This window comes from Lagopus leucura, unplaced genomic scaffold (assembly GCF_019238085.1).
Source record: "Lagopus leucura isolate 7727_CA_CO unplaced genomic scaffold, USGS_WTPT01 Super-Scaffold_100002, whole genome shotgun sequence".
NCBI classification, from domain to species: domain Eukaryota; kingdom Metazoa; phylum Chordata; class Aves; order Galliformes; family Phasianidae; genus Lagopus; species Lagopus leucura.
In genome coordinates this window covers 560,654-585,683 of record NW_024962263.1, presented here as the reverse complement: position 1 = coordinate 585,683, position 25,030 = coordinate 560,654, and the positions used below count along the sequence as shown (strand labels likewise).

Below are 25,030 nucleotides of genomic sequence, written 5' to 3'. Positions count from 1 at the left end.
ATTATTTATGTGAGATGCGCCTTGGTAGTAAATTTGGTCAAGATGAGCGCTGCAAAAACTGCTTTCAGAAGGTCTTTCAAACAGTGATTGGTCATTCCGTGTGCATCTCCCATTCTGTAGGAATTTTTGGTTGTCAGTGAGCATCTGTAGAAGTACTGAGAATTCTTCTGGTCACAGAAATGATGTGCATGGATGTGCATTAGTAGTCCTTTGATTTGTGTAGGATAATATATGGCCTTCTTTTGGTAAGATACCATTTTCAGGATGGAATTTGAAGACTTTGAGCACGTTTCCAGGGTTCCTCGCTTTTCCAAGTCCTGCTTGGAGTTACTGCTCTGGTTCAACTAATGCTTGTTTTTAAGTCTTGGAAAGCAACTGCGGATTAGCTCCTAGTGCATCCAATTTTCTGTATGTGTTGCATCAAGTGTGTATGTGTCTTTCTGTAGGTTGAAAAGCTAGAAGATAATGCAGCAAGTGTTGCACTTCTCCAACTTCAGTCTCTTGTTTCAAAGGACTTTATCTTAGCATGTGGACTTTCCAAAGCCAATACTTACTCTGTAAGTAATGGCGAGTAATTAAATGATTCTCTTCATAGTTTGAGGGAAGTTGGCCTAGGATCGTTCACGTAGCAATGATAAGAAATGTATTCTGTAGCATTCAAATGTCTGAACCAAATTGAAGATGTACAATTGAGCTGTGAGGGCAATGAAGCACTTCTGGAAGCTTGAATAGAACATCGTGTAGTTCTGCAGTGCAAAAGTGACTTGCTTAAAATTGATTGTATTGCAGGTGATTGAAGCAAATTTGAGTGGAGAAATGAACTTAAAAATAGAAACTGATGTAGTATCTGTAACAACGCATTTTAAAGATTTGGGAAATCCTCCCTGGGGTAAGTTTTCCTGTTTCTTCCCTCTTGTGCCTGATCTCATTATTTAAATACTGTCAATGGTACCCGCCTTCTGTTAGTACTTAGAAAATACCATCAAATCCTTTCAAGTCTTCAAATGAAACCTTAGAAAGAAAGCATCCAGTTCTCATATTTGCGGGGCAAATATCTTCCAGTAATTTTGACAACTTGCTGGAATAGTGGGCTTCCACTTTCTTGCAGTGCTGTTGCTGATAAGCAGCCCCTTTGAATATCAACTGCTCTGTAATTATCAGGTGCATCCTTCTAAGTTTTGAAATCTCTTCTGGCTTTTTTAATAAATGTTGTGTTCTTTCAGCATCAGAGGATGGATGTCAAAGCTCTGCTCAAGGCAGAGATCTGCAGAGCATGGCTGAAGCACGCATAGACATCAAGAAGTTGCAGCAGCTGCTTGTAGGACAGCAGGTCAATCCCACAAAAGCCTTGTGCAGTAAGTTGAACTGCCCTGTTTACAAACTCTGTTTAAGGAAGGGATGTTTGCTGTGCTTGTAGTCTTAGGTGAATAATGAATCTTCTGCTTTGTCACCTTGAAACTTCGCTGTTTTACTGCACCTGAGAACTTTTAATGTTTCTGGGGAAGAAAGAAATAATGCTAAAAGCATTTAGCCAGGACCTTTTAAAAGTATCAGTACTCAGACTGAATAATAGAACCATGGGGTATCCTGAGTTGAAAGGAACCCACTAGAATAATCTACACCTGGCTCCACATAAAACTACTTAAAAAATTAAACTCTATGTCTGAGAGTGTTGTCGGAACACTTCTTGAATTACAGCAGGCTTGGTGCCATGACCACTACCCTGAGGAGCCAGTACTTGTGCTCGACCACCTGCAAAGAACCTTTTCCTGACCCTCCTATGATGCTGCTCCGTGCTGTTCCCTTGGGTCCTATTGCTGACACCAAAGGGATCATGAGGAAGCTGTAGGTTGCCATGAGGCCTCCCCTCAGCTGCCTCTTGAACAAAGCAAGTACCCTCGGCTGTCCCTCATGGGTCTTGCTATGTAGATCCTTCACCATCTCTGTTGCCCTAACGTCTTTACTTACAAATGCTTTTAAACCTAGGTGAGTGGAAAAGTTTGTCATTTCTCCCCTCAAAAACAGTTAACTTTTTTTGTCATAGGCATTGCAGGTTAATACCAGACTGACTAATCATAATTGGTTTTGTTTTTTTGAATTGCCTTTGTTTTGAAGTTAAACTGATTTATTTCAGAGCCGAATTGTTTCTGGGAAGCTGTGGTTTATGCTAGAGAAATAGATTTACTGACTTTTTCTTCTCATGTGCTTTCTTACGTCCAGAACCAAATTGATTCTGATACCAAAATGCTTTTTACATAGCAGGTGTTTCTAAGCATTGAAAAGGTGTGTTCCCCTGAAACAGAAGTTGTACAGGGGTTTATATGACATTTGGATTACTCTGCGTGCTTTCCTCCTGGACTTCTGACTTTACAAGAGCATCTATGCACTTATATCTTACAGATGAAGTTATGGGTATAGCATTATATGCTTGTGCTTTACGTATTTTCATTTTGGTATCAGCATTCATAGGCTTCAGTAATCCTTAATAGGCCCTCAAGTACTTTAATATTTCAGGGTTGTATGTCTGGTCATTCTCTTTACTTCAAAGTATGCTTTAAAATGACATCCTATATCAGAAGTGATGTTGTATTCTTATGGTGGCATTCTCAAAAGTATTTGCCATGCTTCAAACTGGATTTGTGTTTTTTTCTCTTTAACAGATATCGTGAGTAAAAGAATTGTCCACTTTATCTTGCTCCATGAAGATGTTTCACTTCAGTATTTTATTCCAGCACTTGCCTGAATGTTTTGGAATCGTAGCCATTTTCCAACTGAGGCCTTTCCCACAAAGTGGGGTAGCAACTTACCTTGGTGTTGTCTGGTTTATAAATATGTTTGTGATTTTCTGTGAGATAGGGGTGAGTGGGAGGAAAGGGGTCACTAGTCTTCTTTTAATAAAATGTAAGATGTAATCCATCAATTGAGGCAAACAAATGCTTTATGCTGTTCTTTTGAAGCAGTTGACACCTGTGCTTGTTGAGTCACTGGATCTGTAGAAATCTCATTCTTCTTAATGGTGCTGCTTGTCTGCTTCCAGAAGGGACAAGGTAGGGTGGTTATTTCTTTGTTAGGAATATTTTTTTGGAATATGTGGGACATTCAGCCTGTGGATATTCAAATTGAACGTTTTTACTCTTTCAGAAAAGAAGACAGTTCTGGGTGTTACGGTGTGGTACAACCAGGCATGCGTTCACTGCACGTGTTTACTGAGCACAGGCAGCTGTTAAGCATGTTTGTTGTTTTTTTTTTAATTAAATAGCTGAGAAGCACTTTGATTAAGTTTCTGACTCTAATGGCAGGAGATCCTGAAAGCAGAAGACTTTCAAGACACGTTGCACCTCCTGGTTATCCAGATGTCTGTATTTGAGATGAACTGCTGAGTTACGCTCCTGTTGTTCACGCTGTGTTTCGGTTAAAGTGCAAGGCCAGTAGGAAGTGGACAGATAAGTAATCCAGAATTGAAGCTTTCTGGAGCAGTTATAGAATTGTTGTTCTTGAGTGGGGAAATAATTCCAATTTGGCATTGTTAGAAATGCTTGGAATCCATAATTTTCCATCAGGCAAAGATATCAGTGAAGCAGGATTTTATCATTCTGTATTACAGTAGCGGCTGCGCGCCCCCTTGTGGCAGGGATGAAAACGCACTGAATCAGTGGAACACCATCGTGCAGCCTTTTCTTCCATCGCATTACGACTCTCCTGTTCCCCTATTGGCTAGGTGCTCCAGGCTCTCAATATACGCAACGTGTTTGCTTATCAATTTTTCCATATAAGGTCTATCACCAAGCTATTGTTTTTAAGATCACTTTGTACTTTTCTATGGGTGCAGGAGGGTGATGTTTCTTGAAGCTGTCATGCCTGTTTCATTGCATGCCAGGCTTTCCTTATTCTGCTCTGTATTTTTTGCCTTATCCCTCGCTACTTACAAAAGCCATGTTTAAGAAAGAAGAAACCCATATCAGGTAGTATCTAAAGGTTAACTAGCCCCAGTTCCTGATTTATGATACCTTTTATGGTGTTCTAGGAAGCATAGATTATTTATTTACATTTATTTAGCAGCCTTTTCCTTTTCAATGAACTTAAACATTCTTTTGTGATAGTTGGTATTGTTCGTGTTTGATCACTGTGGGTGTTGCTCAGACCCTTTGGATTAATTTGCTACCCTGTTCAGGGCATCCTAGCCTCCATTCTGTTCTGCTGCTCAGCATTCTTCTTGTGAAAAACAGCCAAGGCAGGCATTTTAACCTACACAGCTATTTTGTAAGAAAGGTGTAAGTTTGGTAAGGGTCTGTACCTTGGTATTGGAAGTTTCTACTGCAGAAACACAATTCTCACGTCATGCAGCTATAAAAAGAAATCTAAGAGCAGTCTTGCCAAGAGAAGTTATTGATAGTTCTAAAATACTGTGTTGTTGCATACTCTGAGTATCTGAAGAAGAGACGTAATAGGTTTCCCATATATTGTTTTATGATCTGCAAAAAGACCATCTATTCTTAGTTTATGCCCTGGTGAGATGGTGAAATAGGCATTGAGGGATAGGAACAAAGCTGCTATCCTTCTGTGCTCTGTTACTGTGGAAAGCTGCATCACAAGCTTCTTAGATTCCCTGTCAGAAACTTTTCCAGAGATTCCCCTCTTCTTGTAGATGCATGTATTCTTTTTGCTGATGTTTTCCTTTTTGCTGAGAATTTTTTTTTTTTTTTTTTTCATTCTTCTTAGTGAGAAAAGCCCTTCTCCGTACTGAAAGATTTTTATCAGTGCCACTTCTATGCCTCTTTTTGCTTATAAGGCCAAGCGTGCTTCCTGGAAGCTTGTCCCTTAATTCTGATGTATTACATGAGTTCTGCAACTGACTTGTTGTTTTCACTTTTTATGCTAACGCATATTGCCCTTGTATGTTTTAGTTCTTCCTAAGGGTGTGGTTCTGAATTTTGTTATTCTGTTTAAATTTCAGGACATCCTTCAGATGACAGTGTTTATAAAAGATTAGAGAATTAGAAAGTCATCTATTTTCACAGTCATGGAATCACAGAATGGTTAAGGTTTTGGAAGGGACCTCTGGAGGTCGCCTTGTCCAACCCTGTTGCTTGAGCAGGGTTGCCTAGAACAGGTTACGCAGGGCCATGTACATGCAGCTTTTGAAGATAGCCGAAGAGGGAGGCTCCATCACCTCTCTGGGCAACTTCTTAAAGTGCTCCATCATCCACGCAATGAAGAAGTGCTTTCCAGTGGTCGTAGGGAATCTCTTGTGTTTCACTTCTGTGCCCATTGCCTCTTGTCTCATCTCTGGGCACCACTGAAAAGAGCCTGGGTCTGTCTTCTTTACATTCTCCCTTCAGGGCTTTATGTAACATAGAATTGCAGGGGCGGGAAGTGACCTCTAGAGATCATCTGCCAAAACAGGCTCTCTAGGCCAAGTTGCAAGGTAGGCATCCAGGTGTGTCTTGAACATCTCCAGAGGAGAATCCACCACCTCTTGGGCAGCCTGTTCCAGGGCTCTGTCACCATTACTGTGTAGAAATTCTCATGCACATTTGTGCAGAACTTCCTCTGCTTCAGTCTGTGGCCCTTTCCCCTTGTCCTATCAAACACACACTGCTGAAAGGAGTCTGGCCTCATCCCTTTGCCTCCCACACCTTAGGTATTAAGACACTTACCAGATCCCTGAGTCTTCTTTTCTCAAGGCTGAACAGACTCAGGTTACTCAACCTTCCCTCATAAGAGAGGTGCTCCAAGCCCTTTGTGGCCCTCCACTGGACTCTTTCCAGGAGATCCCTGCCTTTTTTTGTACCGGGGAGCCCAGAACTGGACACAGTGCTCCAGATGCTCCTGAACCAGCCCTCCTCAAACAGGGGGAACCTCTCCATTTCCCAGACTCTTTCTTCCCTCCAGGGTCCAGGAGTCCCAAGGGCAAGTCTTTGAACATTCCAAACCATGGGACTTTAACCCACTCCAAACCATAACAGAAAACAGCAATAAGAATACCGACAACACCAGAACAAGATGTGGGGGACTCAAACCTCTATGCCACCTTCACTGTCCGCAGAGGTCTGTCCTCTGCTCATATTACAATATTCCCACAACCTTAGCACCAAATGGCCACCGTGGTGGGACTTAAAGCCACAGTCTTTGGTGGGACACAAAGCCTTATTTAAGTTGAACCCTTTTATCAAGTCGGTGAGGGGACTTGAACCTATATACCAAACCTTGGTGCTATCCAGGCTTTTGCCTGAAATAACTTTTCCAGTGGGGACTTGAACCCTTAAGGTACATTTATGGACCAACCCTGCATGGCTTTTGCCTGTGTTTTACAAGCAGACAGTTCCACGGGACTTAAACCCACAACCCAAGCTATGTAATGATGAAGAATGCCTTTACATTCCCAGGGGCCTTATCTCAGGCACTTTGGTCTGAGGACTGGAAGTTCTCCCTTTGGTGCCAGCTACAAGTCCTGCAATCCCAGAATCCACTGAGGTTCAGAAGCAGTGCTCCATATGTATTGCCAAAACTGCTGCCAAATGAACTTCAGCCCAAACAAAACTCCTTAACACCAGTGTGGTATTAAGAAGCAGGCATTCTTTATTGGATGCACGAGGGATCCTTCCACCTGACGTGCACCCCAACAGAACAAAGCCATAACCTGAATCATGAGAACAGATTTTCTATGTTGAGAGAGCAGCCTTTCACATAGCTTGAGCTGAAGAACAGAAGGCCTGCATAAATGCAAGCTCAAGAATGAAATGTGGAGGCCAAGAAATTTGTTGTCAAGTGAAGATAAAGTGGAATAGATATCCAGTTGTTGAAGGTAAGATGGCAAAACAGGTGTCTCAGCTCAATGTAACAGTGGGAACTGGTTAGGGCAGCCCCCCTTATGAGGGTGGAGATTCACAGTGAGAGTGACTGCTAGCCTTCATCCCACGACAACCAGAGACCCCCACCACATATTTTCAGGAGGGTGGGACAATAATTATTAATTATGTCTCAAAATTTCGGCCTGTTTTCTTGGCATGTTATTAATATGTATGTGCTATGTCTTTAAATGTGTAATCATTTCTCTCTTTGGTGTGCATCTCTCCACCCCCTTCCCTCCCCCTTCCTTCCCCTTTCTTTCTTTTTCTTATCTTCCAAAGTGGATTTATTTCTTCATCTTGACACTGAAAAAAGATCTGTACTAAGCCTCTTTGTGCCTTGACATTTGTTCTGAATTATCCTATAGGCAAAGTAATTTGCCAGTCAGAAGCCTTCAGCAACTACATACACGTAAGAGCTTCCCTCAGGCAGCTGGCATAAGAAAAACATCCCAGAAAAGCTTATTTTCTCCAAATGTCCACTGCTCCCACTCCATCTCATCAAAGATTTTACATGCCTGGAAGTACATAAAACTGAGGCCATTTTGAACCAAGGGAGCACATTCCAGACTCTTATGGCCTTGAGAACATGCAGCTGCAAGCACTTTCTTTTCGTAGGAGCGGGGTCCATCTCAAACATCTATGGTCACAGATGAAGCAGGGCTATATTTCATGGATTTGTCCTCACTCACTTTGAGTAGTCTGCTGAGCATTTGCTACTCAGAAGCTGGTATTCAGGCTGAATGAACTGGCCCCCTTTTCTACAAGATTTTTCTATAGGAAGGCCTTGTGGGATCAGCCTCACAGCAGAGGCTTGCAACAGGAGAGGCAGTAGAGCAGCACAAGCCCTGACCAGAAGCACAAGGAGTGAGAGGGAGCCCCAGGCTCCCCTCAAGCACGAGCCATCTCTTCCTCAGGGAGGCAGTTCTGACACTGTGGATGGAGCTGGGAGGGATGATGGCCAGAGCCCCATGCATACCAAGAGCGTTCCCAGAGAGCAGGGCAAACAAACAGGGTGTGCTGTGTCAGAAGGGCATGGTGTGGCGGTTTGTGCAGCAGTTTGTGCAGACAGGGCAAGCAGAGAGGGCAGAATATTGCTCCCCACTTTAGGAGATGGTCTCACTAGCTGCTTCCCACACTACAAATCTAGCCATGGTCTCAGCTACACAGAAAGCTCTTGCCAAAAATACTGCTGCAATCTAGGCTGAAAATGTAGACATTCAGATCTCCAGCTGCAGGGAGTACCTGAGCCTCTTGCTGACATTGGAAGGTGGCGGAAGTGTGAGCAGTAGGATGATCAGCATGGTGGCAGGGCTCAAGGAAGGGGTGGAAAGATTAAGGACTATCGGAGAGCATGGGCAGGAGATAGACAGGTGGAGCAGCAGCCCTCTTAGGGAGGGGACCTGAGAGATGGAGAGGAATGGAACCAGGACCCTGCTCGGTATCACAGGCAAGTCCCTTCCCTATTTACCTCACCTTCCCAGATGCCCCTATGTGATAGATTTGATGATTTGGATCTTGAGGAATGCATAAGTGAGGAAGTGGGGGAAGGTGCAAAGAGGAGGTTGTCTAGGGCAAGGCAGTCAACTCCACACCTCAAGATTGCCTCTACCAAGAAGGAAAGAAGCATAATTGTTGTAGGTGACTCCTTTCTGAGGAGAATGTAGGGCTGTATGTATCAGCCTGAGCCTACCCATAGGGAAGTCTGGTGCTTCCCTGGTGCCCGGATCAGGAGTATTACTGGAAAACTTCCTGGCCTGGTTCACTCCTCTGATTATTATCCTTCACTGGTAATTCAGGTTGGCAATAAAGAAGCCACTGAGAGAAGCCCAGAGTCCTCAGTGCCCAACCTTTTGTCTTGACTGGGCCACATTAAAGAGGAATTCTTGGGCTACACACAGATAAATTGCTCTGAAAGCAATGCCTCCTATGTATTTCCATGAAAACCACAGTCAGTACAAAGAGCACAGTAACATCATTTGATAGAGGAAATTCTTAGCTGCAAAACACTATTTTTCAACATAGCCACCATCATTTTCAGTGGTGATGGAACAAGAGGCTGCATGCTGTGCTTATAAAAATCTGAAATGCACCACTCACCACATCACTGTGTTGACATTTACTGTTTGGTCTCCATAGACATTCAGCAAGCATAAATGAATGTCAGTGGGTTTCATTTTTTCCTCATTGAGGAATTCTGTGCCATACTTTTGCTGAAGCACCATTTTGTCAGAATACCCCGCTTCTGCCATCTGTCACACAGCAATAGAACACAGTGGAATACTGGTGGGAAGGTTCAACCTCTACTGCCACAACACCAACATTCACCTTTGATGTTGTGGGCCAACATAATAAAATAGGAGGCATTACTTCTGGAGCAGCCCTCATGAAATGCACAGTATCATTAATATTGTAACAAAACATTTTATTTTTAAATATTTTTCTTAAAATATTAAAGAAGAAAGGAATAAAAGCATAAAACTAGTGGGATATTTGACCTTATTTTTGTGAAACTAACGCAATCATTTTGTTCAGTGGCAGTGGTTGCAAGTCTTAGAGTCTCAAGGTGTCCACCTGAGATTTTTGACAAAATTTTATTCTTCCTGTACCTGTTCACAAATGCACATACTGCCAAGAAGCAATTAAGTAAGGCATGGCTGTGAAGCAAAATGCATTTTTCTCTTGTGAGAGAAGTCTCATGAAATTCTGGTTAAGAGATATGATCAGATTTTTAGTTGAACATGTGACTGCAACTCTTTGCATTCTATGCCATTTGAAAATTTGAAGCTAATGTATTTACATCAACTGAAAATTACGTCAGAACCATAAATTGAGTTTTTAAAAATCATGAAACCTGTTCTCAAACACCTTTATCAAAATGGCAGGGATGGCTGCGTATTCTTTGCTGTTCAAAGCACTCTGTTTAGCCAATGTATCAAAATGCAAACAATTATTTGCCACCACTTGAGTTGGCACTGCGCAGCACCGCCCTCCTGGTGCCCTCGTTTCAGCTGGCACTGTGTTAATAGCACAACCATGGTTTGGTTGTTGCTAAGTGATGCCTGCGTGCCTGAACTTGGTGAAGAGCTTCCACCTTTACAGCCTGGGCAGGAGGCAGGCCGCACTGCAAGCCCTGCTGGGCTGCGTGTGACCTGCAGGCTGCGAGGTGGACAAACCTGCCTTAGGGCTATCAAAAGGGACTGCAGCATGCTGATGGATGGAGCAGAAGTATGGGTTGTGTTTTTGTGTATCCTTCAGTGGCAGGGAAGGATACTGAGCAGATCAGGAAAATACATCTGATAAATACATGGCTGATGGGCTGGTGCCAGTGTGGGAATTTTGTTTTTTTTTTTTTACCACAGGGTGGTTTAAGGAGCACCTCACCCTCATCCAGAGATGGCTGCAGTCACATCTCTTGTGTTTCAAGGGGGACACAGATACTAGCTCAGGAGCTGTCAGAGCTCATGGAGAGAGCTTGTAACTAGATATGAAAGGGGAAGAGAGAGATGAGCCTGGGATAAAAAAGCCAGGGTTGTGGTTAAGGGCAATGGCTCAGCTGATGTGCACCTACACAATTATGTGCAACATGGCAACAAGCAGGAGAAGCTGGAAGCCATTGTGCAGCAGGCAGACTGTGATTTAGTTGCCGTTACTGAAACATGGTGGGATCGCTCTCACAGCTGGAGTGCTGCAATGGATGGCTGTAAACTCTTCAGAAGGGACAGGCAAGGAAGGAGGGGTGGTGGCGTGGCTCTCTGTGCTGGAGAGAGCATTGACGTAGAGCTCAGTGCTGGGAATGACAAGATCGAATCCCTTTGGGTAACGATCAGGGGAAAGGCCAACAATGCAGAGATCCCGGTGGGAGTCTGTTATAGACCACCAAACCGGGATGAAGAGACACATGACAGATGAGGCCCAGAGAGTGGCGGTGAATGGAATTAAATCCAGCTGGCAACCAGTCACAAGTGGTGCTCCCCAGGGGTTGATACTGGGACTCGTCCTGTTTAGTATCTTTATTGATGACTTGGATGAGGGGACTGTCAGCACTCTCAGTAAATTTGCAGATGACACCAAGCTGGGGGGGAAGCATTGATCTGCCTGGGAGGAAGGCCCTACAGAGGGACTTGGACAGGTTGGATCAATTGGCTGATGCCAATGGGATAAGTTCAACAAGACCAAGTGTCAGGTCCTTTGGTCTCAGCAACCACATGATATGCTACAAGCTTGGGGCAGTGTCTAGAAAGCTGCATGGAGAAAATAGACCCGGGAGTGTTGGTTAATGCTTTGCTGAACATGAGCCAGCAGTGTGCCCAGGTGACCAGGAAGGCCAATGGCATCCTGGCTTATATCAGAAATAGTACAGCCAGCTGGACCAGGGTGGTGGTTGTTACCCTTTACTCAGCTGTAATGAGGACACACCTTTAGCACTATGTTCTATAGTCTTAGTTTTGGGGCCCTTGCTACAAGAAAGACATTGAGACCCTGGAGCATGTCCAGAGAAGGGCAAAAAGGCTGGTGAAGAGGGTCTGCAGCGCAGGTCTTAGGAGGAACAACTAAGGGAGCTGGGATCACTTAGATTGGAGAAAAGGAGGTTCAGGGGAGACCTTATTGCTCTCTGCAACTACCTGAAAGGAGGTTGTGGCAAGGTGGGGGTTGGCCTCTTCTCCCGTGTAACTGGTGATAGGACTAGAGGGAATGGCCTCAAGTTGCTCCCAGGGATGTTCACATTGGGTATTAGGAAGAATTTGTTTTCAGAATGAGTGATTATGCATTGGAACAGGTTGCCCAGGGAGGTGGTGGAGTCACAGTCCCTGGAGGTGTTTAAGGAGGGAGAGCAATATTGGTGGTAGGTGGACAATTGGACAGGATGATCTTAGAGGTCTTTTTCAACTTACTAATTTTGCAATTCACTGATTTGCTCACTAATTCTGCAGTTTCCCCTACCTTGCGTTCATATGTTCTGGTAAGGTCCTCTAATTATTACCCCTTTCTGGTAGTTCAGGTAGGCAGTGATGAGGTTGTGGGGAGAAGCATGATGGCTTTCAAGAAGGACTTCAGGGCATTGGGGTGGTGAGTTTATGGAAAACACTCAGATAGTGTTTTCCTTGATCTCTTCAGTAGCAGGGAAAGATACCGAGAGGAGAAGAAAGACCCATCTGATCAACACGTGGCTAAGAGGCTGCTGCCACAGGAAAAATTTATTTTATTTTTTATTGGGGTGGTTTATCTGGCACCAGCCTGCACGCAACAGATGGGGTTCACCTTGGTCAATGGGGGGAAAGAATTCTGGCCTAGGAGTTATCAGAGCTCAAAGAAAGGGCTTCAAACTAAGTTTGAACATAAAAGGGGATAAAACCAGGCTTGCTAGAGATGAACTTATGAGCAGCAATTCAGGGTCATAGGTGAGACCAGTAGCCTAGCTGAAGCACTAATGCATGTGGCATGGGCAATGAACAGGATCTTGAAGCCATGGTGCAACAGGAGAACTATGAGTTAGTTGCCATCACTGAAACATGGTGGGATCATTCTTATGGCTAGAGTGCTGCAATGGAGGGTTATAAGACTTCAGGAGGTGAAGGCAAGGGAGGAGAGGTGGTGGGGTGGCTCGCTATGTTACGGAGTGTTTCAACTCTGTAGAGCTCAGTACCAGGAATGATGATGTTGAGTCGTTTTAGGTGAGGATCAGGGGAAGATCGGAGAGGATGATATCCTGTTGGGAATCAACTATAAACCACCCAATCAGGATGAAGAGATGGGAGAAGCATTCTATAGGCAGCTGCTGGAAATCACGAGATCAGTAGCCCTGGTTCTTGTGGGGGACTTCAACATACCTGGTGTCTGCTGGAAATACTGATACAGCTGAGAGGAAGCAGTCTAGGAAGTTCCTAGAGTGTGGAAGATAACTTTCCAAGACAGCTGGTATGTGAGCCTACCAGGGGAAGCTCCCTGATGGATCTGCTGTTCACAAACAAAGAAGGAAGGATCACAGACATGGTGGCTGGAAGCTGTCCTAGACATAGCAGTCATGAATTAATGGGTTTTGATCTTTGGAAAAGTAAGAAAGGAGGTTAGCAGAATTGCCACTTTGGAATTTCAGAGTGCAGACTGTTTAGGAGACTGGTTGCCAGAGTTCCTTAGGAGTCAGTCCTGCGAGGCACAGGGTTTCAGGAAGGCTGGATGTTGCGCTAGAAGGAAAGCTTAAAAGCTCAGGAGCAAGCTGCCCTCATGTGGTGAAAGGGAAGATCAGCCTGAACTGAGAGCTTCGGCTAGAGACTCAGGAAGAAAAAGTGTTCACGATCTTTGCAAGAAGGGACGGGCCATTCAGGGGGATATGAAAAGGCTGTGAGGCTCTGCAGGGAGAAAATTAGAGGGGTCAAAGCCCAACTGGATCGTAAGCTGTCTACATCCTTTAAAGACCAGCTGTACTGTGTCTGCCTCTATAGTTCTGGTTCATGGTATAAGGCAACTAAACTCTAAAATCCCTCTGTGCACCCCCTTTGTAGTGCATGGATCTCCATTCCACATGCATCTCCACTCCACAGTTGTACCTGAGAATTCGCCCAGGTTTGGGAGATGTTACCTACTATGGAAGAGAGGAGAACATCATGGGTTCATTCAGTAGTTTTAATCTTTGCTTGCTCAGAATCAAGCCCATCCAGCTTTATAAGCTCCAAAGATAGATGTTGTTTTCCCTAATCAAGTTAGAAATTTGAGTTTAGATAATAGTTACTAGCTCACTGTTCATTTACTTCTCCTATTTGATCTCATCATGCTAAAGAATTATATTTCCCTCTCTTAAATTTAACATGTCTTCGACTGGATGTTGATACAAAACACTGCTTGTATTCAGGATTTTCATTTCATTGTAGGATGATTAATGAAAAATTGGACTGCAAGGATGAATTTGGAAGTTCAGCTGGAAGGGACCTACAACAATCATCGAATCCAACTGCTTGGCCATCTCAGGACTAACCAAAAGTTAAAGCATATTATTAAGTCCATTATCCAAATGCCTTTTGAACATCTGCAAGCATGGAGCACCAGTCACATTATTAGGAAGCCTCTTCCCCTGTTTGACCACCTTCACAAGGAATAATTTTTTCCTCATGTCCAGCTTGAACCTCCTTTATTGCAGCTTTGCGCTATTGCTCTGCATCCTGTCATTGCTTACCAAGGAAAAGAGACACAGACATGTCTCTCCATTTTCCTTCCTCAGGATGTTATAGAGAGCAATGAGGTTGTCTCTTAGCCTTCTTTTCTCCAAACTAGATAATGTAAGTATCTTCAGCTTATTCTCACAGGACACACCTTCCAGCCTGTTTGTCAGCTTTGTTGCCTTCTGGGTACTTTCAAGGACCTTAATATCCTCTTTGTATTGTGTAGCAAAGGAGGCCACATCAGCAGGAAATACAGAATCACCAGTTGACCAGTTGGCTGTGCTGTGTTTAATACACCCCAAAGTGTTGTTCACCCTCTTGGCTGCCATGGCAAGCTGCTGGCTCACGTTGAGCCTGCTATCAATGGCATCTTTAAGATCTCTTTCTGTAAGGCTACTGCTTTCCAGCCACTGAACTCCCAGTCTGTACCTGTGTTTTGATATTACATTACAGGTGTATAATCTGGCATTTACCATTGCTGTTGATGATTCTCCAGTGCTCCAATGTATCTAGGTGCCTCCACAAGGCCTCTTGTCCTTCCAAAGAGTCAGCTATACTTCTCATTTTAGTATCGTCAATAAACCTGCTAAGGATGTATTCCAAATAGTAGATAAAAATGCTACACAGGACTGACACCAGAACTGAGTCCTGAGGAACACCTTTAGTGACCACCTGCCAGTCAGTCAGATGTAGCCCTGTCAACTCTGTGAGTTCTACTATTCAGACAGTTCATCACTCAGCATAGCATGAACCTGTTCAACTCAGATGTTGACAGTTTGTCCAGAAGGTTGCTGTGAGGGGTGGACTTCAGTAAAGCAGAAACACTTTTTGTAATTAGCGTGAGTGCTCCAGAAATAATTGCTTGCATGCTTCCTCCACTGCAGGGCTCCTTCCCTCTGAACTTACTTAAGTATGAAATAATGGATGTTCCTATGGCTGCAGTTTTCAAACTTTGATGATGACATTGTTTGTATTGGCCTGTCCTAAGTTGGACTGCAAATTTTCCTTGTTATTTAGGTGATTTCATTTTAGATAATGATTCCAAATACGCCTGATATTTAGTGTTGCAAAAGACCATGTAGAAAGGGCAAAACAAAACAATTGGATAGATTTTGTAATGGCAAATCTCTAAGAAAATTTCTTACCTGATCTATGAAATTCCAAAACTCAACTAATCCTGAGTTTATTTTCATATAATTTCCCTACTGAGAGCCATGTTTACCCAGACTTACATTCTTAGCCCCCGTTTATACTGAGTTTTATCTCAGTTTTCACCAGATGTTATACTGCGGAGCTGGCACTTGGCGTAAGAACAAAAGGTATACTACATTTGTTTTGGGAAGGAGAACTGAGGAAGCCCAAACATGTGGATCGTAGTTTGCCTGTAGCAGAGTTCAGGAAAGCCAGGTTAGAGTTGGCTAATGCTGGTGATGCCAAGCAGCAGGCCAGAGGCTCTCCACTGGGAGTGTCTGAAAGGAGTTGCCCATCCGTCTCCCTTTTCCTGCAGCAGTGAAAGGTGTATCCAGCAGCTCCCCACCCTCCTCCCTTCCCGATGATACCTCTGTCACCCATCATTCCTGTCCTTGAACACGAGTGACCCCCAGTCCTGCCTCTGTTTTTGGGACAGAAGCACTCACCTTTCTGCGATAGCACCAAGAAGTTTTCATCACTGACTCTGCATCACAGTCACTCAGACTCTGACACCAACCTTTGAGATATTTGAGAAAAATTTTCTTACATTCTGGACACCAACTTAAAAGACCACTTCTAGTCTTTCTGCCATGCCCATCTTCTCTTCACATGCAAGTTGGCACAAATCTCAGTTTTCACATCTACTAATATAGATGTAAATAACAGATAACATAACTGTCTTCCACCCACTATCTTCCACCCTAATACTGTGTGTGGTGTTACACATCATTCCTGGTATCACTAACATGTTGATCACAAGGTCTTACTGGCTACAGTCACAGAAAAGAAACTTTAATTTTATACTGGATATCTAAACATTTCCTCCTTCAGCCTTTATGTATGAAATTCGGGAGGAGAAATCAGAGAACTTTGTGCTCAGTTATTTGCTTTTCAAGACTTTTGAGCTAAATCAAACCAAACGGTTATGTAACATGGAAAATATTCCATTTCAAGAGAGTCAGGAGTTCTGGAATTTATTTAAATGCTGCTCATCGGTCTCCATTTATGGAGATCAGACAGCACAGGCAGAAGTAAAAAAGAGAAAAAACACAAAAATGGAAACCAACCCAACATTCCAGTACAGAAGTGGATACAGGAAATAGCATCATGAAAAATGTGTGTCATGATGAATGGATGGAAGCAATCAGGTGTTTTTAAATCCTCACTGGCCAAATGAGGTTAAGACTTTTATAAATATTTGATTTTAAGAGGAATGGATGGACAGACACAGACTAACTCCTGATAATGTTTGAATACAGTGAAGTAGGGAAGATTCAACTTTCATTAGAAGACTGACAAAAATACAGCTTTGAGAAAGATAATAGGAAACAAAACTGAAGTCTCTCACAAAGTGAAAGGAAAGTACATTTCAAAAAAAAAAAAGATTTCAAATTTGAATTAGGTGAGTGTCATTTTTATTGTGTTGCATGGAGTCACAGAATAGTAGAATCATAGAATCACCAAGGTTGAAAAAGACCTCCAAGATCATTCAGTCCAACCCTCCGACTACCACCAGTATTCCCTCACTAAGCCATGTCCCTTAGTACAACATCTAAGTGTTTCTTGAACATCTTCAAGGACGGTGACTCAAGCACTTCCCTGGGCAGCCCAATCCAGCCACTAACCACTCTCTGAGAAGCAGACATCCAACTTGAATTTCCCTTCACAACTTGAGTCCGTTTCCTCTAGTACTATTGCTAGTTGCTTGGAAGAAGAGGCTGGTCCTCATCTCACCTCCCTTCAGGTAATTGCAGAGAAAAACTCCTGAGCCTTCTCTTCTCCAGACCAAACAATCCCAGTTCCCTCTGCCACTCCTCAGAAGACTTGTGCTCCTGGCCCCTCACCAGCTTCATCGCCCTTCTCTGGACATCCCCTGGAGACAGAGCATGGCATGTGAGCAGCATCTTCCCATCAGAGGAAACTTCCAGGGTGCCGAGATCTATTGCAGTCATATTTCTCAGTTATTTTTAAGTACGACCTCCTTTCTTACACACTGCCTCTGCCTTGACATATAAGCAAGGTTGCAATAATCCACCTCTATATCTGTAAGGAAATTGAAAGATCTTTTAACTTCTATTTTATTAACAGGCTAATCAGGAGCCCAGGATAGCGAACAGACAGAATAGCAAGTTTGGTGGTTTGGTTTTAGATAGTTATTTTTATTAGTTTTGTTGCTGTTGTATTTATTTATTCATTTTTCGTTGGCTACCTCTTTTCAAGTGTTTGAAAAGTCTTTGAGGGGATTTTGTAAACCAGGCACGGAAAAGTGATGAGGCAATTAGGATATCAAATGCTATGTGGTTTACCTTTTCTCTCACCATACTGCATAACTTTACAGAATCATTCTGGCTTATTTATGTCAGACTTTCATCTTCTGCAGTTCAGTCACAACCTACAGGATGACAAACAGAATTCTAAGTGTCTTTATGACATCTTTGTCTTTTCTACTTTCCGGGCAAAGGGTCTAAGTGCATGACTCACAGCAAAAAGGTAGAATTTTCTGTGGGTGAAAGTGAAGAGGTGATTAGGGATAATCCTCAGTGCCATCAGTTCCCTGTTTCTCTAGCTGAAGTTCTAAGTTGAATTACTGTGCATTGAGTGAGCATATACATAGTGCTATCAAGAAAGGAGGAATATCTTTAAAAACAAGAAGACAGTAAATTAGGAATAGTGCTAACATCTTTTAAGTGGCTTAAGCAGCTTTCACATTATTTTAATCATTCAACAGACTCAGGTTACAAGGCTACGTTCAGGGGAAAGCCTTTGGCATGATATATAGACGCATAGAATTGAGCAAATTTGCTCCAAAACAAATTACAAGAAGAAACATCTTCCAAAGCTTCCTCATCTTGCTTGGACTGGTGAGAAGCATCCTTTTCACTGTTAATGTATTGTCTGTCTAGTTTAACTATGGACGTTCCTGTCAGATCAGTCAGTAACTGGATTGCCTAAAGTCTTAGAGTCAAGTTCAGATTAACCCTTTGGCCTTTTCTGTGCGTCTCATGATTAGAAGGACAAAAGGTACTCACCATAAAAATGTGCTTAATAAAGCAAAACAAAGCTCAGTGCCTCATCCTATACTCTGAGCAGTTCAAAACATCTTATGAAACGTGACAGGTCTCCTCTGAAGCATGTTCAGGACACATTGTGACACAGCTTGGTGGCTGCATTCTCCTTGCCAGAGAGTGCCATGGAGTTTTCACTTAGGATGGAAAAGGTTGGTGGTTTCACTTAGAAAAAAAAAAAAAAATGTGAACAGAAAGGCAAAAGCAGACATTGCTTTGAGTACTCAGACCCTAACCACTTTTTATTTTGTTTAAGAGATTAAAAACTTCTTACAGTTTCTTGCAAATTAAGATTGGCTGCTTACATGCTCAAGGTGACATCATAGTCTTATATAAAGAAAACCAATAGGATATTAAAAAGGGAAGAATGGATTCTCCCTGGTTTGATTGCTATTGCTCTTATACATTGTATACTCTTGCTTCCTTTGAGAGATGCCCTTGCTATTTTTGTGTAGGTGAACATGAGTATGACACATATTACTAAAACTTGCTATGGCTATCCCAAACTTTGGGATGTCTGTGTTGTTGTGAGCTAAAAAGCAAAGGTGGCAGCTGTAGTTTTGACTGAAGAATCCAACAAAATACTACTCATCCTTTCATTGGGCTCCAACGTTTTCCTGCCAAGGAAATAATTCTTCTGTGAACTGTTACAATCCCATATATTTTCCTCTTTGAAATCACCACAATGTTTCATTTCATGAATCTTCCATAACTTTTGTTTATCCTACTCAGTCTAGGAGCAAGGAGTGTAATAACTTGAATGGCACCCTGTGTGCGGCCTGGAACACGCTGCCGTTCATTTTAGCTCTCTGTGAGCAACAAAAACTTTGTGAGTAAATGTTGCTGATAATAGAACTGCAACATAAATTTAGCATGACTGTGTACATGCATGAAGCGATGACCTCTGTGACCTTCTGGAAATGGTGTTTCAATAGAAGTATCAATGACATTTTTATAAACCAAAAGGTCTTATGTCCCATTTAGATGTATCCTGAATGCTGGAGGATGAGTTCTTGAAGCTTCTATTGTCTCTTTTTATATTTCACATTGGAAAGAATTTCATCTGAACTGACAACATAGAAGCAGAGAGCTTAGTACTGTATCTGTATACAAGACAGACGACAGCCAGAATTGCTGTTACTTGGGCTGCAAGAAAAAAATTACTGCAGCACAGATACTGTGCTAGCTTTCTACAGATGGGCAGATGTCCTCCCTCACTTCTCTGGCACACATACGTATTTAACAACACATATATACACATATTAAATATTTAAGAACAAAAAAGGGATGGGAAGGAAAGGAAAATTACAGTTATATTTTCTTCCTTTGGGTTCTCTCCCTGTGCCCTTTGGTTGAGTTTATCTTTTTCCCTCCAGGCTGCCACAATATTCTGTGCACAGTCGGAAGTGACTGAAGTGCTGTTCAATTCTAATTCAGCATCAGTGTGCCTAAAATCTCTTCTCTGATTCCAAAGCTGCCAAAACAGATTAGCTCAGTAAATGTTAAAGGGATCTTATAGGACAGGTACTGAGATGAAGAAAACATCAGTGAGATTACTTTTCCAGTGAGAGAATATCCAAGTGTTAAACAAAATCCTGCTTTTTGAGGACACGTAGTTACATTTTACATTAAATGCTTAACAAAAGTAGTTCACTTTCTCTGAAATTCTGATTTCATAACTACAGTTCTAACTGCAGATTTTTTCTTAGTTCAGCATTGCAACTTCTTAGTTGTGAAGAGATTTCTCACTTATGCTGACTTTACTATTTGGGATTAAGAAATCAAAAATCAAAATACAGTGTTTGTTTCTGTTGAAAGAGCACATATTTTCGGGGACCTATTCCCCAGGATGTATACATGATTTTCTGTTTGTTTGGTTGGTTCATGGAGATTTATGAGCATGGTAGATTTTGTTTTTATTTGGATTAGTCTACATGGGATACACAGAAAGTTCATTCTTTGCTGAGCCTGCTGAATTAGTCACATGCACCCAATAGATGAAAAAGCCTCAAAGTTCTTCTAACAGGCAGAAGGGGAAATAGTGAGTTACTTACATCCAGTGTAAATTTGAATACATCCTGGAAACTGTGATGAAGTTGTTGGAAATAAAGCAACCAAAGAATTGTTGGCTTTGGTCCTCTGGTAGCATCAAGTAAATACCCCAGGCAGCAGTTATGCAGTCAGATCAGTCCTGTGATTTTTGCAGTATTAGGACTATGAGGGTGTGGGAAACTTGTTTACATGACTTCAAAGCATATCTCTATTTGTTTTCTCATTTTTGTGTGAAACTTGTTCACTAACGTATTAACTGCATTAGGATCTTACGAAAGCTGTAAAAAGCTAAAGGAAATGAAATGCCTCTACCTCCGTGTATCCACCTTTAAACTAGCCTGCGGTAGTCTCTTGATGTCCTTGTGTCACCTGATTTTGAACATTTTTCTCTGCAATGGAAGATTTTTGATTTTGCACTTGCCCAGCAAGAGATGTGGGAGAATTCAGTAATACATGGATTATTGGAACAGAGAATAAAAGCACAGCGAGTCAAAGGGACTTAGGTGCAATGCTATACAGATGCAAGGAAGGATGTACAGAAAAGACAAAGGTTAAAATTGGAGGGAGCAGAAGTTTTATCCCTTGAACCCATTCACACAGAAACAATTAGCTTTCATAGATATGCTCTTGTCATCATGTTGGGTTCTTGGCTTGGGGCCCACGAAACTGCTGACTGAAGTAATGAGTGTGTGGCTTTTGGTCAGGTGTGGAAAGGTTCTTCCTCCATCTCTCTGGGAAGCGAAAGACAGAATCAAAGACTCAGAATCACATAACCATTTAGGTTGGAAATACTTTTGAGATTAAATCTAACCAACACCTAGCAGTACTAAGCCTACCACCACGTCCCTATGTGCTACATCACACAGAGGAGATGACTTGGCATCAGAATAGATCAGAAATCTCTTTGAAGAAGAAGGCAAAGGTTGGAGTGGGGCATGGCCATTCCTGGTCTCCTTAGCTGTCACTGCTGAGAGGAAATTGGTCCAAGAAAGAGGAACACTGATGAAATGCTACACTGTGTGGTGACTGAAAGTAGAGAGATTGTGACTTTCAAAAGTTTCAGCCTTCACGGTTAGTAAGAGTCGTGGATCTTTCCGCATCAAGAAGACTGCCTGACATCTGGTAGCACTACTTCAAGAGCAGCATTACACACAAACACGAGTGCTTGCAGTTTGAGGCCTACAGTACACTTTGTCCACTGTAAGTTACTTCTGTTTTACTTTAAATTCTCAGTTCTCTCATCTTCCTCTCCTTGTGTATTTATTCTTGTACATTCATAAGACAATTAGTTTCATTGCTTTGGGCCTGCATATATTCATCACCACCTTTTCATCAACATCCCAACCGTAAATGCTAGACACATAAGTGTAAGGCCAAATATTTTACTTTAAAAATTGAGGATATACATATCAAACACAGCTCTTCTTTTTACTTTGATGTCAACAAGAAAATGTTTTTTGAAAAGAATTTTTTTGTGTATTTGTTTTGTTTCGGTTTGGATTTTTTTATCATATGAATCGTATGTTTAGGAGTAAGGAGAGGGGCTTGCAAGGGGTTTGTCTTGAGGAAAGTTTATTGGATTCTTTGAAGGAGGAGCTCGTATAAACTGTCCCCAGTTTTGCAGAGTAGCTCTTTGCATGCATTCTTCTTCTGAAGGCAGCTTGCAGAGTCAGCCTCGGCTGTGAGTAATAAAGACCTGGCAGAGATTAAACCTTAGTCAACGGCCTGCTCCTGAAATGCCAAAAGCACCAGAAAGCTGGGAGAAAAGGGCTAGGGCTCAGTTAAAAAACTCTGTCGCTGGGCAAATGAAAACATTACAGCAGCTGAAGACCATTTCCTGCTATTTCATTGCTGTTCTTTAGCAAGAAGGGAAAGGGTCTGGAAAATATTAAATTTGCCCTACAGGGCATATTAAAAACATCTGGAATTTTACAGACATTAGCTGACTGTTGCATGACTGCATGTTTTTGTTGGAAATCCATCACGGTTATGCAAGATGTTTGGGCTTTTTAAACTTTTCTTTTGTTTCAAGGTACCACCAGAGCTTTTGACTAATATTTTCATCATTATGACAAAGTAAGTTTTAAGTATGTGATCTTACTTTTAATGAAGAGTTAAGCTGATTTAGAAAAACAATAGCAAAACAATTGTCATTCAGATTTGGATTTATGCAGATGCTTTTGCTTTCTCTTTCTGATGCATGTCTCCCACTCTAAAGTGGCTTCTGACAGAAGCTGATAAACTCAGATCGTTTTCAGGGTGAGGCTTTCCGTGGGATGGGAAATTTATTGAGTGCAAAGCAGTAATAAGGACGAAACTATACAAGGAACAATTGGAATCATATAGCTAGACTCTTTTTCTTTCTAATCTTTCCAGGCACATATATTGGGAATATAAAACACTTTTTTTTTTTTTTTTTTTCTTTTTTTTTTCTTTTTTTTTTCCCAGACATAGCGAGGTTGTTAAATCTGCCACATCTGTCTCTCCTTTTTCGACCTCCCACATTTTTGGCTTGGGGTAAAAGAGCAGTGTTTGCACCATAATGGGATGGTGCGGCAGGAAAAAGGTTTTTCTGCAGATGAATAGCAGAGCAGAATGATTTACATCTTTTGTAAAGCCTTTTAACATTGGGCCATTTGGGGAAAATTATTTTGGTTAGTTTTTTTTTTTTTTTTTTTTTTAATAAGAGTATAAAAAGGAGAGGTCAGTGGAGACAGAGATAAGAAAATGACTAGGAAATGGTTCTTTCTGACATATGAAGTTTGTTGAGTTCTTTCACCAAAAAAACTGACAGGCATTAGCTTATTTGTGTATGCTGGTGTCAAGTTGTAGGCTGGAGTAATTACAAGTCTTGGGTAAGTGGGTCATAGATATACAGGGATGGAAATTACTTTCACACAGCTTTTTCTTTAAAAAGCTCAAACAGATTAAAAAGTATATCAGTAATAATGTGAGTTATTAAATGAATAGAGAACTTACAGGAATTTGACAGTGTAAAGAGGCTATGTTTGTCCTAAGGAATTTTCCAGGTTCTGGCTCTAATTCTATGTTTGTCAAGAGAAATGTAGGCTTATTTTACATTCAATCTTTCTCACCTCCAAACCATACTCAGATCTGGAACCTTTCTGGGATAGCCAGGATATCAGCATCACAATAACAAAGCTCTTTACTGCCAATGGCATAGAAGTTGCTGGTATCACAGCCAGCCAGTTCAACAAATAACTACATTTGTTGTTTATGAGCCCTGATGGGATGCATCTCTGGGTGCTGTAGGAGATAGACGATGACACTGTGAGGCCATTCTTGATAACCTTTGGGCTGAGAGACCTGCCTGAAGATCAGAGAAAGGCAAATCTCTGATCACTCCTACATTCATAAACAGGCAAGGAGAACTCAAGGGATTACAGGTAATAGCTTTAGCTCGATCCCTAAGAAGGTGATTGATCCTGGAAACCATTTCCAAGCACATGAAAGACAAGGAAACCATCAAGATCTAGCATGGATTCATCAATGGGAAAGCATACTTGACCAACATTATGATGTTCTACAATGAAATGACTCACCAGGTAGATGAGAGGAAAGCAGTGGCTGTTATCTACCTGGACTTCAGTAAGGGTTTTGACACTGTCTCCTGTAAGATCCTCATAGACAATCTGTTGAAGCAGCTTGCTGGGCTGGATAGGCAGACGAGGAGCTACCTGGAAAGCTGCCGGAAAAGACAGGCCTCAAGACGGTGAGCAGTGACATGCGAGCAGCAATGAGAGCAGCCCCTGCAAGAATGCAGGTGACACAAAACTGCCAGGAGTGGCTGGTACACCAGAGAGGGCCATGCCTCCAAAGAAAGGGAGCTTGTTAGGCTGAAACATAGACCAGAACCTCATGAAATTCAAGAAGAGGAAATACCAAATCCTACACCTGGAGAGGAAGAACTCCAGGCACCAGTACTTGATAGGACCTAATTTTACCTAGGAGTCCTGATGGGCATCAAACTGTATATGAGCCAGCAGTGTGCTCTTCCAAAAAAAAGAAGCCTAAAGGTATCCTGGGCTTCATTAGGTAAAGTATGGCCAGCAGGCAGGCAGAGGTTTTTTTGTTGTCTTTTTTTCCTGCTCTATTTAAGGTTACAACTCTTGGAACACTGTGTGAAGTTCTTAACTCTACAGCATAAGAGAGACACGGACATATTGAGAGAATCTAGCAAAGGTGGAAGATGATGAAAGGAGTGGAGCATTTCACATAAGATGAAGGGCTGAGAGAGCTGGAACTGTTTAGCCTCAAAAACAGAAAGCCTAAAGGGAGATCTTGTCGATGTATATAAATATCTGAAGGATTTGTGCAAAGATAGAGCTAGTCTCATTTCAGTAGGGCCTAGTGAAATGAGAAGAGACAATGGGTATGAACTGAAAGAGAGGAGGTTCCCTCTGAACACTGGGAAATTTTGTTTACTGTGATGGGGAATAAACACTGGCACAAGTTGCCTGGAGAGGTTGGCAAGTCTCTCTTCTTGGAACTATTCTGAATAGACCCACTTGCAAGTGGGTCAAGGTGGCCTTGGTTGAGTAAGGGGGAGAGTTCGGACAAGATGACCTCCAGAGGACCCCATCTCAACCACTCTGTGCTTCTGTGATAAGGTAGTATTGAATGATTATTGTACTCAGTTCAGAATTTACTCTGGAAATCCTAAGCCTGATAAACCTAATTTTCCCCCAGCTACACA

At 42.2% G+C, this 25,030-nt stretch overlaps 1 protein-coding gene across 5 annotated transcripts in view; it reads left to right on the top strand.

Annotated features, from left to right (window-relative positions):
* Positions 1-25,030, top strand: part of HUS1 (HUS1 checkpoint clamp component) — a 31,173-nt gene that overhangs the window by 3,996 nt on the left and 2,147 nt on the right. Inside the window, exons 6-10 of one of the 5 annotated variants that reach the window (XR_006178448.1) lie at positions 790-889; positions 1,224-1,355; positions 2,661-2,665; positions 2,958-3,047; positions 3,142-3,269. Coding sequence is in view for 3 of the 5 variants with exons in the window: in XM_042869083.1 (XP_042725017.1) it covers positions 790-889; positions 1,224-1,355; positions 2,661-2,743 (315 nt within the window). In the remaining 2 variants the exon portion in view is untranslated. Of the gene's footprint in view, positions 1-789; positions 890-1,223; positions 1,356-2,660; positions 2,931-2,957; positions 3,270-25,030 lie in introns of those variants that run through there. The other 4 variants (XR_006178447.1, XM_042869084.1, XM_042869085.1 and 1 more) reach the window with 4 other exon arrangements.